The sequence below is a fragment of the Zootermopsis nevadensis genome, unplaced genomic scaffold (assembly GCF_977971745.1).
Source record: "Zootermopsis nevadensis isolate Lab colony 2312 unplaced genomic scaffold, Znev_1.0 Znev_ptg000043l, whole genome shotgun sequence".
NCBI lineage: Eukaryota > Metazoa > Arthropoda > Insecta > Blattodea > Termopsidae > Zootermopsis > Zootermopsis nevadensis.
In genome coordinates this window covers 113,912-128,311 of record NW_028259175.1, presented here as the reverse complement: position 1 = coordinate 128,311, position 14,400 = coordinate 113,912, and the positions used below count along the sequence as shown (strand labels likewise).

Below are 14,400 nucleotides of genomic sequence, written 5' to 3'. Positions count from 1 at the left end.
CTCTTGTCAGCACTCCATTTCCACATCTACGAGCACACTTACAACGTATACCATTATTCGCGAGACTGTATTCAAACGTTCAACAGTCGACATACAAAGTACATCTCCACGATGCATTACCTTGATTTTCGCTTCTACGTTCTTTGGTCACCATACTCGAATACGTCACAAGATTTCGTAAAAGCATTCATAGCACGGACACATCATCAACAACACGAAGCTAAGAGTGCACGTGGTTTACGATAGCAATGAAAGCGACGTCGTTCGTTTAATCGGCCAGAATAAATTGTCAGTGACCTTGAAAGTGGTCGAAAATCAGGTTAAAGTTCTGATACTGTTACTATATAGTACGCGGGTTTACGGAACAATGAAACAACAATAACAAATCAAAATTTATTCACGACGGAATTAGGGGGAGGCTAAATTCCGAAAATGCCTGCTACTGCTCAGTTCAAAATATTTTGTCTTCACGACTGATTTCTAAGAACCTGAAGATTATAATATACGAAACAATAATTCTGCCAGTTGTCTTGCATCGGTTCAAAACGTGGTCTCTCACTCTAAGGGAGGATATTTGGGCCTAGGAGAGCAGACGATGGGGTCTGGAGAAAACTGCATAATGAACTTCAAAATTTATATTCCTCCCCCAATATTGTCAGGGTGATTAAGTCGAGAAGAATGAGATGGGCGGGGCATGTAGCGCACATGGATGAGACAAGAGGTGTGCACCGGGTACTGGTTGGGATACCCGAAGGGAAGAGACCGCTGGGTAGACCTAGACGTAGATGGGAGGATAATGTCAGGCGGGATCTATGGGAGACAGAAGTTGAAGGAGCCTGGATTTTGTTGGCCCAGGACAGGGCTTTGGTTAATTCGGTGATGAACCTTCGGGTTCGGTAAGCCATATAGTCAATTAGTTGGCTTCATAAGATATCATTTGCAAATAATATGTCGTGTAATTTGAAAGATGCAGTGTTGACAACCTTCTCTGACCCTTCAAAGTCCGGGCGTGCTGACCTCAGCGGGCCATTTGCAGCTGTGCATGTAATTGAAGACGAAACAATAAACTTGTCTTCAGTGGACAAGATAAAGACTTCCTGTCGCCCATATCAAAACAGTTGGTGATGGAAATCTTGAAAATGTATAAAAAGGTTTGCAATAACTACAAAATGCTTACCAAACCCCTTTCATCTTCTTATAGCTAATTACGTCTGTGTTACATTTGGTTAGTATCAGCCCTATAATTAGATGCGCGTACATAGGTATTCAACAATTAGTGAGATGCCAAGGTAACCCGCTCTAAAAAATGTCGAGCAAATGTGTGGAAACAAGCGCCGAAGTTGAGGCTTGAGTCATTAAATTGGTAATATTTGTCTCCTTGGCAACCTTAGATTTGTGCTGATGAGGAAATATCTTGATCACGTCCTGCTTGCAAAATGGCGAATTAAACACGTCCATGACGCAAAACCTTCTCTGAATACTTTGATATTCAGCTAGTCAAGAAATTTGTTTTTACAAAGGCTCATTTCCACGCTCACAGAAGATTAGGAGAGAAATGCATCTGCCAGAACATCATGCAGAAGTGATGGAATGATGACTGTAGGTGCTAAGGAGCTAGTTACTATGAGAAACTGGCAGAGTGCTGAGGCCACCAACCTGGTCACAAATACTTAGACACTCTGTACTGTGGACGTGGGGATTCCCCACTAAGTAAAGGAGAGCGCACCAAAATGCCTTACCTTGAGGAAACATCTCTCCATGACACACCAGCAGCAATCTCTATGAAACAACTTTAACAAGCAGAAACAGAACAGAATAAAGAATGCAACTTACCACAGAGGCCATTCCACAAAACAATACCTTTATATCTGACATTACGTCAATAAACAGTTTTACGATATGCGTTTTAGTGCACGCTGATTACTGAATTGACAGCGTGTCTACACAACAATTTCGGATTGTGGTCACAATGTTTATTAAGATCCCGGGACCCCTTCAACATGATAATCATATGCTGATTGACTACCCAATATCAAGATCAATAAGGTACCTTCTACCTCCAAGATTCATACGGAAAGGAATCTTCACTCACAGATGGCTCGAACACAAACATCCTGCAAAAGAGCTACACCACTTAAATTCCTCTCCCTTCCATTTCAGCATGTGCTTCTAAACCTGGTGAAAAAACTGTGTTTCTACTCTAGCTCAGACATCCCATGCTTCCTGGTAAATAACTCATATGAATAATCGTAAAGCATTTGCAATGGGTCCATGCGAAAGTTATCTGCTTCAAACATGTACACGACTTAGCAGTCTTGTCTCTTACATTCAAGCACTTAAAGAGACAATAGTGAAGATTAAAAATTAAGGTTTAAGCATGTAGTGGTCCTCAATAAACCATTCAACTTAAAAAAAATTTGTGCTGATGCAGTGTCAACCTCAATATATGTCAATAAATGTTTACCAGTCTGATAGCTTTTCTGATAAAGATTCATATGCAAAGGAATCTTTACTAACAGACAGCTCGAACACTCTAATATTTTAACAAACATCTTGCAAAAGAGCTATACCACAAGAAATACAACAACCAAGTTACAAAGGGCATTGTAATGATAAACAGTGCCACATATTCTTGGACAGACTTAACTCTATCACATGACAAGCACATCTAATACATCATATTGCTAGTGTACTTACACAATGCACGTCAAATTGAGACAGATACATCTGTAGAAGACAGGAGTGCCCTTCATGATCTCAGCCAATTTTCTGTTGAGATATGAAGTGAGCCTGCCAAGTGTACTGAACATAATCCACTGATTTCCTGGCAAGCAGTAGGCTGGTCAGGTGGCAGACAGCTTTCCCCCGAGTAAAATCCCAAGGATCAATTAATCTTCTTCTCCTCAGCTATTCCCATATTCTGTTTATTCCTGTGTCCCACTGCCTCAATTCCTACACTTGACCACCAATAAGAACACACGTAACTGTTGTTGTCAGTAACTTGCAAACGTTGTATTAAGAAGTAAAATATTACAACCTTTTGCGCTGCAGTGGCGTAACGCCGTCACGTCAATTGCCAGCTGACACTGGGTTACAAATTGTTAAAGAAGTTGCAATGAGGCATTCTTAAATATGTGCTCACAGTTGTTACTATATATAGTGCTTTATATTTAATAATAATCTAACCAGAGGCAAATCCAGACGTGCTTTCTTTGTAAATGGGACCTCTTCGAAAATATCCAAAGACACGGGCGGTCGTTTCTTCGTCACTCTCGGCTTTCCTAAAGCAAGTAAATACGGAATACGAAAGAAAATTATAAACCTGTTGAAACAACAGAGACATTTTAAGAGAATACTTACAAATATGGAACTAAAGAAAATTCTCAGTTTATTACAAACAACTTCCTAGTTCCACAAACATTTAAAAAGCCCCCACATAGTATTACAACAAAAATAAAAAAATTTGAAAATCATGTTTATTTCAGATAAAGACATGTTAAAATTAGCAGCTACAATCAATAAACACAAGCAAATTTCCACAAATGAATCACTCTTTCGCTCACTCACTTTCTGTTGGAATCTATAATTTAAAAGACTTGACAACAGTTTCGGGTACTCTAACAAAACTAATTCACAAGGCTGTCATACAACACACCTGCTGCAAGTTACTTTAATAAGCAATACGGTAGCTTATGACACAGAAACACGCTTACCCTTCTATTTCTCTCAAATTAGAAGCCATGAATGGTCCTGCGGCAGCATCCTTGAGCATTTTTTCAAACAGCGTCTTCAAATTGTCATCGAGCTTTCTGCCTTCATTCTGCTCCAAATATTTAAGTATGCAAGCGTGGATCCTATAGTAGACTTCTAAGGCTTCAACTGCCAAGTTCTGTGGATTACTGTAGCTTATCCTACGGGCATAACTAGCCTGCGTCTGATGAAGGTGTTCGCAAGCCTGCAATAAACGTCGCGTCTATATTCAACAGGCATACTCTTGTTCAGTTCATAGTTTGTTAATAAACCATTTTCTTATCAAGGGTTCTGGGCCTTTGTGCATATCAAGTGGTAGCACAGAGCGTGGTTTTGTGATTCTATCTAACTCAAGGTCTTCTGTTATTGCACTCACATTTTTTTCTTTTGTACTGATTATTGTGAATTGTTGTTAATCTGTCAGCTGTTTATCATCTTTACAATGGATCGTGCACTTCCGAATTTGGACTACCTCAGGAAGGATGAGCTGGAATATGAGATCAACATACGGAAGGTCACCGGCCTCCAAGAATATTTAGGTGATTAGCAGGCAGCGAGATTCACGCGTCCGCCTCGGACTCCATCAAACCTCTGGTGAGTTGTTAACCTTGTGCAATAAATTTAATCAGATCCAGGAAATAGAAACTTACATTTGGGCTGACAACATTTTTCCTAATCAGTACACCAGGATTATGATGCGCCTATGCCAGCTGACCTACGGGACTCGTGACCTTGCCGACAGGAAAGTTTCAGACCAGTCCAATCCTGCCTCCCTAGACAAATTGCCTGAGGGCATTTCCCACTTCGCGTCGTCTGTGGAGGAGTTTCAAAGCCATCTCTGCCAGCCCTCCCAGGATCCCACTCACAAACCCCATTCTCTTGATCATTTTACCTCTGACTCTAACCGGGCTCTTATTTCACAACACCAAGAATAATTATAATCCATTTATAAAAACACCAAGGAAGCCTACTGCTCTTACCTTTGCAAAATGGCTAAGGAAAACTCTTGGATTGTGGTCTCTCTTCTCTGCCACTTTACCCAGCGCTCATCTTGTATTCCACAATCCTCTCCTGCAGCATACCATATCTGTCAACATACACCAGTCCTGATATTTTAGCCACAAAAATTATAGCTGAAGTATAATCTATCATAGGACATATGACCGTCTAACAAAACAGCACGCCATTTCCGATGGACATGCGATTTCTCCTATTAAAGACAGGGCGAAGCATACCTAGTCTTTGAGCTGCCTTTCTGTATTTTGATGACAAATCAAAGGGAATTATCAAATGGGTAAACACGTGGAGAGATAAGAAATAGATACAAAATTTTAGTCAGAAAACTTGAAAGGAACAGACCACATGGAAGACAAAGGCTTGGATAAGGGATAATATTAAAATAGATTTTTAATAGTTCCTTAGGAATGGACTGGTCAGGGGCCAGTCGTACATACTTGGTCATCACGATAATGAACCTTCCGATCGCACGCAAGATGGGGAATTTCTTCATTACCCGAGAGACTACGAGCTTCTTACGATAAACTCTGCTCCATGGAGTTAGTCATATGAGATAAATGGCCTACATCTGCAATTTTAAAAATAAAAACACTCAGAACAGCGAAACAACAAACAAAGATTCACTTGACCGCTGACCTTGCTGGCAGTGGTGAAACACTTCTCTGCCGTGTCCAACATCTTCTCCTTTCGATTCTCCAATATCTCAAACATCTCCAGGCTGAGGCTGTCTGTTTCCTGCAGACACACAGTGTTCAATGGTTTACAAAAATTACAATGCAATAATGAGAATGTTTTGTTAATTAAATGGCTTCCCTGATGATGTGAAATTGTAGGTGCAGATAATGGCTATGTCTTCTGTTCTGTCTGTCAAAGATGACGCAGTGTTTCATCTCTGTGGAGAGTTTTGTTACAGCCAATCTCCAGTCTGGAGTCTCTAATGTGTTCCCAACTCCTGGTGGAGATATGAAGACCCAATTGGTCAAGTAAACCTTACTGCATTAGCAGAGGATCTTGTGCACGCCAATCTTTGAGTCTGGAGTCGTCTGCTTCGGTTCCACAGAGGACAGACAACTCCAAAATCAAGAACTGGGCATGTACAACAGGATCAGTCACACCTGCACCATCAGGGAAACCACTGAAATAAGAGAGCACCTTCAAAACTTCAACTGTAAAGATGTGTACAGACCGAGTAAAGACTCTTATCACCTTTCTAACCAGACCTACCACTCAGACACCTTCATCAAGCAACTGCTAAGCCTCACCAGCAGTGACTGACTCAGCAGAACTAACGCACTTTCAACCACTGGGTCACTAAAACTCTTCCACCTACTTTCCTACTCACATGGTTCCTAAAATGTTTCTCATTGACTCTTCTCCTACTTCACTCTGAATTGCCTTTCTGTACTGTGTTCTGCTACAGCAAATGCGTCTGGGCCAAGTCTGAATGGTAAATAAAACATCGATGGAAATCATTCCAACAAGATGGCTATAGCACATCACAGATAAACCAGAGAGAGAGAGAGAAGCAAAAGACTGGCATGGTCACAATATCTCATACGCATTCCTCCTCTGGAGATATCAGCAAGTTTCTCACCACAAATAACATCAAGACAATGCAGTGGCTGAACAAGAAGAGTATTAACATACTGGGACAACTGAAAGATGATCTGGGAGGTGCAAGGACTGACTTTGAAGAGCTCACCAACATACTCCAAGAAACCACAGCAGGGTTAGGTTAGGTTCACAAGAATGTTGAATAACATTCAGAAAGGCCATCTTGCTTCTGAAGAAAAAACTATGCATGTCAGAAGGTCAGAAAAATATCATATAAGTGCGTCACTCTAACTTGTTTTTGCAAGTTTTGAATCAGTGAGCTTAATGGTGACGACATGAGTTTATACTTTACTCTGCATAAGTAACCTAACCTTCAAAGGTCAATGGTTGTCACAAATGTAGGCCCCAGTGAATCTGTAAATGTGTGTGTGTGTGTGTGTGTGTCAATAAACACCATTCCCTGATGGTGGAGATTATAAATCGTACCTCTGCTTCAAACTGATAGACCAATCACCTGAGAATATTCTATTGTGTACATCCTCCGTCATCAGCATCAAACAGTGGACAGCATTTTCAGTTACTTGTTATACGACTCTTGCTCTCAGTGAAGCTCAAAAGCGAGTTTACAGCTACAAGAAACGCTCTTTTATCTTACCTGTTTAAGCAGGCGGGAACAGAAGGAATGCACCATATAGACAAAGGAGCCGTACTCGATCCACATCAATGAATGATTCGCCTCAATATCCAGAGCACGCTGAAAGCAACGCTGAGCAGCAGACGCTTGACGCAAAAAGTCCATCTCGCTCTTCAATGGTTCACACTGCGACATAAAATTGTGTTGAACCTTACCTATTTACAAAATACTGATTGCTACTAGCAAAATTATACACATAGGAGTCTGCTCCCAGTGGCGGATCCGCTTTTCCCATGTGGCACTCCACTGGTCTCAGGACTCTGCCCCATGCAGTTGGCAAGTCAGAGTACACTCCAATGGCATAAGTCCATACCAAATTTCATCAAAATCCATCCAGTGGGTCTCAAGTTCAATCACGCAGACAGATATGACCAGCCACACACATGCATTCACTTCATGCACATCCTGCAAAAGTGATTACATTAAGTGGAACGCACTGTAAATATTTTACTTACAGAATTAAGTTTAGTTTCCAGTTGACTCCCACGAGCAAGCGCCATTCCTGCCCAGGAGTCGATGCGTACAGGATTGACACAAACATCCAGCAGGTAGTGCCTAATTGCCTTCCCCTGCAACAGACACTCCGCACTTTAACCTTGTGTTCACTGTTTCCACACTGCACGGCAATAATCGGTGTCAAAATCATTCAGATAACACTAAGGACTCTTCCACAAACACTTATGTATGTCCATTAATAATTCTGGAGAGGAACTTCAAAGGTTCGTGTTCGAGTCGAACATTTCATGTGCATGGCACAATTTTAAAATTTCAGTACAGAAAAGTAAGATATGGGTTTTACAGGAATTACCCCACACGACCTGAAGCAGTTACTGACAGGACTAAATTACTAGCTTCATACTTACAAGGACACTGAAGACAAAATCAAGGAAGAAATGCTAACAAAGTTTTGTAATGAAATGTCTGTCTTGGTGTTACAGTACAGAAGTGAAGCGAGGGCATTAAGGAAGGTAGAATATTCAAAAAGAGAATCCAAAGAAATTAAGATTAAAGGAAGCACAATTCACATATCTTATCAACTACTTACCCATTCATTAACTTTGAAATAATAGTCAGCCAAGAGGTAGAAGATCGCTGACATGGAGCGAGGCAACTGACTACGAGCATCTCCCAACACGGGAAAAGACGGGCTCGTCCCATCGATATATGCCATCACTTTTTCCACCAGATGTGCTGAAAGCAACACAAATTCATATCAGTTCTGTACGTGCTCGCAGTAGCCGATATAGATGGGGCAGAAGCAGGTACGTCAACATTGTGGAGCCCCTTGCGTGTGGTCGCTGTTACGACTAACAGCTGTTACCGGTACCGAAGTGTCAGAATGGAATACCATGCACGGTGGGCTAGCCAGCTCTTGGCAGATGTGGGCACAGAATTCTGCAGATGCTGCGATATTGTATGGCGAACAGACGGCATCCCGATCAGAGACACTTTGAGTGTCGCCGCGGGGTCGGGACCATTTGTGAAATATTTAAACACACAGCAGGGGGCTGCGCACGCTGATCGTTCTCAGATGGTGAAGACGGCCGGAGGCAAACTGGAGTTCCGTTTACAGTTTGCCTTACAATCCTTCGTATATGGCCTTACAGTACGACCCAACATGAAGATATTCCTTCTGCATTTCACGAAGTCAACCACGTCATTAAAGTGGCTATCACAGACAGCAGATATTGTCCTACAAAATTGCTTTTCTTTTTAAAAATCAGAGTAATAGTAAATATATCACCTGGATTATAATGAGGAGGTATCAGAGAGGCAATCCTTTTCAGCAGACATTCAACATCAGCGGTGATGCTAGTGACACGGTAGGAATCAAATTCTGGCAGTTCATCAGGCAGGTAGAACTGATATAACTGCATGCCCCGCACCCAAGTCAAGGGGACTTGAGGGACTCTGTGGTCCTGAAGGTAGCGCGCCTGTTGGGAGAAGAATGCCTTAGGACCTCAGGTTTGAAAAAAACATTTATGATGAAGTTAAGTATGATACAGCTTGTATTTTTGATTCCCTAAACGTCTGTGATAATAATGGATTCTTTATAAGAACGTTACTTCCGACAGTCATGTTTCACATTTACTGCGAATGCTGTTGTTGTTGTTGTTTCCCCCCCCCCTTACTTCTGTCTTTCGTTTGCTGGTCTAGTCTTTGAGAGTACAAACTTTTTCATGATTCAAACACAGTTCATACATTTCAAACTTTCTAATATCTGTCGTATCCTAATTACGTTAGGTTAGTAGGTACCTTTCCCTGGTGACTTGTAACCGTCCCTTTCCGTCCACCACACGTCACACTGCTTGTTTAGTATACTCGTAGTCGTAGCCTGGTTTGCTCATATGATTACAGCTTCTTGACGTGGGATATGTAAAGATACAGAAAGGGATTGTTGATGATGGTGAGAGGTTGTCGGTGAGCACGAGTTTCCGACTCCCTGGGAATATACGGGAATTAGAAGGTGGAGCAGGTTTCTACACAAATGGACAACAAAGTCTTTCTGTGTTGCACTGATCGACGACACTTTATTTTTCCTTAATACGCGCAGGAACATATATATCTTTTAAGCACTATTCACGGAGGCAGCTGGATGGCTCGGCTGTTCCTTTGTTCTGTCGTACGTTTGTTAAGAAAAACACCCCCGCTCAACCGAAGGACCAAAACTTTAGAGAGCGCCCCGCAACCACGATCGCGCTTAAATACCCCTGCATTACGTAATTTGTCATTGAATTTGGCTTAAAAGCTGCGACCTGATTCGTTCCCCCACAACGGCGGGAACGCGCCTTAAGCTGAGCTCAAAGTCAATTGGTCCATCGCAATGATGCGATGGTCGTAATGCAGTCATCACCCCGCATCTGGAAGGGATGCACACTATTGGTTGGTTGGTGATCATTTCCTGTTAAGAGATTTTGGGCTCTATGAGATAATATTATAGCCATGGATATGTTGTTAAGGGCGTCCTACTATGTGCATGTACACAGTGTAGCACAGTTGTTACAACTTAGATATAAAATCATGTTTAAGACTGTACTACATTAAATCATACTACAATCTTAGTTAAGCAAAGATACATAGTGATTTTTTTGTTAAAAAAACATTAAATTTAAATTTTCATACAGTGATTTGTAAAAGAATAAAGAGAATGTGTTTTTAAGTATGACTTTAAATTTTTTTGCCATTCTTGATGGGAAATTTCCTAGTATTTGTAATCAACTATAATTCATCTTCAGAATTAACAAATTTAAACCTACACGCCCTTTTTTTTTGCTATCCAACTGGATCAGAATACGTGAAAGTGGGTGGTTCTTATGAACACAATAACCAACCTTAAGGTTCCTTATATACAGGGTAAATTCTTGGCCACATTAGCAGTTTTCAAATTCTTAAGATAGCTTATATGCTATGAAGTTAGTTAATTCGACAACCTAACTTTCATTTACTCTCTGATATACTTCTTGTTCATGAAGTTGAACAATCACCAAAGCAAAGATAACAATAGGTGCATACTGCTCCAAACAAAGTACACCAGTGTGTGAAGGGCACGGCACTGTGTAACGAATAGAGAACAACTATTTTAAGCATTTTTATATCAGTAGCTTCAAGTACAGTAAAGAGTAAATCATTATCAATTGTTTTAGAGTACTTAACAAATGCATAAGCTATAATGAATCCATGTGAAATCAGTAAAATTTTTACAATACCAATAGTGTTGTTCTTCTAAAGATTAAATGTTCCAATCTCAAGGAACCGTCCTCGATGGGCAAGACAGCGTACAGAGGCCAGCAGCATTTCCTCAGTGAGGGAGTTGAAAACAAGGTCCACACCTCTACCATTTGTCTCTGACATGATGAGATGCTCAAAAGAGGTTTCTCGAGAGCTGCCAATATTGCGGTCCGTCAACTGGGAAAGAAGATTATATGCACACATGTTTGACAATTTGTATGCATTAAAAGCAAGAGAACTACCTTCAAATTACAAAACATTCTCAAAACGGAGCATAAGATGACTTTACACATCCATTGTGAAAACACTCTAGGAATCTTACCTTCAAGGCCAAGTCCTTTCAATACCTGTTATGGTTGCATGTCTTAAAAGCATATTATTTTACTTTTCATTTTCTGTCACTGTAGTCTAACCAGTGTTATAAATAGGGAAACCTGGAGGAAGAAAAATTTCCATTTCTGAATTTACATTCTGGACAGTAACGAATATTATGTATTCTATAAGGAACATACATCCATTTATAACTTGCAGGTCTAGAGAAAAAGTTCTGCACTTTCTTTAACAGTGATGTAACAGATTCTCCTTGCTGAACAGTCTCAACATCATACCAATGCAAATCCCTATAACATATGTGGTAAGTTAAAAACATTCCAGAATATTTCAAACAGTGTACTGTGCCTGGGTCAAAGGCACGGATCCTGTACTATCTCAATGCATGAATGAGAATATTAATTATGGTAAAAACAGAATTTATGATTCTAGCCACAGAACCAGTACTCAGTTCCTTGGTCCTAGACATTCTTGATCATCTCTCATATGTACAAAGAAAAACAGTATTTTGCCCAACACAGAGAAAACCAAAATGTCCCACAATCTTCTCATGTTGAGGCCCAAATTTCCCCCCATACTAAACACCAAAAATTCAGATTAGATATTTGGAACTTATGACAGCTGCTGCCACGTCATGCATCACTGAGAACCCCCAGAGTCCATCCAGGCCAAAAACAAAAATTTACAACCAAGAAACCAGACAAAAATTATGAATGTTCCTGGTGGAGGTATGGGAACATAATCTAACAGGACAAGCTGACAGCTGCCCCACAATCAGAAAGAATAAAATAAAGAATATAAATAGGAAAATAGCACACACGTTCAGTCCTCCAGCAGATGGCTGAGACAGTAACGCTGTCATGTGAGAAATTCCATAACAGAGCACATACTTCATTATTTGAAAGGGAACTCATTTGTTGCATTGTGACTAGAAATGTTTTGGCACTGACAGGCTTTCGTAGAAGGTGATTATGTGTATGCCCAACTGTTTGGTCATGATGTTGCCACAAGCAGGCAATGCAGAAAGCTGAGCGGGGATGGGGAGCAGTATTTGAGTTCTGTGACAGTATGTTTCACATCGAAACTTCGATTTTTAATGAAATTCACACATAACACTCAGAATCTGTAAAATAATTCAATTTATCATGGCGGAAAATCTCCCCTATGTGTGCATGAGATAGGAAATAGGCTGTTGAAATACCTGTGGAAACTGTTTCTTCATGAATGCCCGTTTCTCCTGCGTGCCAACAGTAGTGAACACTGTACAACCTGCGTGCAGACAGATGTTGATGGCTGCCTGGCCTACACCCCCGCTCTCTAAGTGGACCAGCACAGACTCACCCTTTCTCATGTGACCGATCATCTCAAGTGCATAGTAAGCCTGTTCACAATAAAGCAAAGCAATAAGTTTTTCTTTTTATGTTAAATTCTCTTTAGGTATAAAGGTGGCTCTGTTCTGGGTTGTTGCACTGTGTAGTTTGGTAGAGGTCTGCTGGTGTTTCGGAGGTGCATGTTTCCTGATGGTGGTGGCACCAGCCACCTCTGAAAGATCACAACTTTTATGAGCCTATACAGTAAAAGAACTCAGAAGATGAAGATTGCTGTCTTTTGGGTTGTTGCTCCCTGTAGTCTGATAGATTTCCACCAACATTTCAGAGGTCATACTGCCTGTCATCAGGGCAATAAATGTTAATCGCCCTTTTGACGGAGACAGTATGACTTCTGAACCGTTGGCGGAAATCTACCAGAGTACATAGCGTAACAACCCTGAAGATAGCCACCTCCATACTCACTGCCATTTATACCTGAAATCTCATTTTCTTTAGGGGACTGGCCCTTGCCCAAGTACCATGTCATAAAGATAAATACAAGGTGTGAATGTTAAGATTCACAGTTTCTTGATCTCAAGATCACTAGTAGACCTGGGGGCATGATGAATCTCTTTTAAACTTACATGGGCTGGAAAACTTTACAAAAAAAAAACATCTGTTTTTTCAAACTTGTTAAATAGTTATACATACATCATACAGCTTTAATATGTTCCATTGATCCATAAGTTAGTGAGATGACAGTAGACATAATAAACCATGGATATTAAAAAAACACAATTCACAATTTATACATTGTTAAATAATTATCAATTATTTGCACTGACTGGAAATTCTTTTTAGATAACAAAATACATAATAATTCTGTTAATAACAATTGGAAAGTGTGTGTTGATTCAGACATTAAACTGAATTTTGAGTGGATTCCATCTGACTTCACCATATCCAGTTATACATATTAATATATGAAAGTATTCAATATTATGTATTCGAAACCAAAGAACTTCAATTTATGTCAATAACTTGATCTATTATTTAGTTTAGATTTATTTCGGTGCAAATAAACCCTTGGTATTTTATTTTGTCGTCTGTTACAAGAAAGACATTCAAAAGTAAGCATGTTGCTTTGACAACAAAATAGTAATGCAGAAGCTAGTAGAAGCAATTTCCACCAAAAATACAGCAGTTACATATGGCACGGGAGAAACAAATTTCTGCGAATAAAGAAATGAAACAATAACTGTTCCACCTATCATTATTCAAACAACTTTTTTAATTTGTTATAAATGAAACCACAGAAAGATAATGTGGATAGTTTTCTTTTGTCTAGATCTCGAATATATTATTTAAGCTACCTGAACATATTCACGCTGTAAGACACGAGGCCACGTGTTAGGAATAAGGTAACAAAGATGGAATTGACAAAATATGTAGTATATGCAGGAACTAATAAAAAATACATACAGACGTTTAGTTGGAAATAATAGTCACAACAGATATGCAGGCACAGAACTGACTATAACATTACAACAGAAATCAGAGACATAAATTTCAAATGGAGAGCCCAGAGGTGTCCTGTAACTCGTTGCCCATTCTGGTCATGTCCAGAGAACTCTAGCCCTTCAACACAAAAATTCTTTAGTAACAAATTCCAAGTTTTCCTGAAATACAAAAAAATTTGATGTAATATATAAAACAAACTATTACATTATGTGACATGGAGACATATATACGTGTGTGTGTGTGTGTGTGTGTGTCCCTCAGAATTTCATGTTGATTGTGCAATTTCTCACAAGGGCACAGGACGTTCTTTAATAGTGAATGGAGAAACCAGCATATAGACACAGAGGACAGCGTAGATTTTGAAAGCTGACAAGAGAATTGATGAGCAGTAGACTATTATTTAACTACATAATAATTACTATTGGTTGGTTGGTGATCATTTCCTGTTAAGAGATTTTGGGCTCTATGAGATAATATTATAGCCATGGATATGTT

General features: G+C 40.0%; 1 protein-coding gene across 1 annotated transcript; it reads right to left on the bottom strand.

The window, feature by feature from the left end:
- Positions 1 to 3,458: 3,458 nt before the first annotated feature.
- Positions 3,459 to 12,891, bottom strand: LOC147871709 (calcineurin-binding protein cabin-1-like). The gene is made up of 10 exons (XM_087360334.1): positions 12,880 to 12,891; positions 12,276 to 12,455; positions 10,723 to 10,860; positions 8,760 to 8,949; positions 8,061 to 8,206; positions 7,471 to 7,584; positions 6,977 to 7,141; positions 5,404 to 5,502; positions 4,731 to 4,837; positions 3,459 to 3,955 (listed from the first exon to the last, which is right to left on the bottom strand). The coding sequence occupies exons 1-10, from the start codon at positions 12,889 to 12,891 to the stop codon at positions 3,907 to 3,909; spliced, it is 1,200 nt and encodes a 399-aa protein (XP_087216460.1). The 3' UTR covers positions 3,459 to 3,906.
- Between the last annotated feature and the right edge of the window lie 1,509 nt (positions 12,892 to 14,400).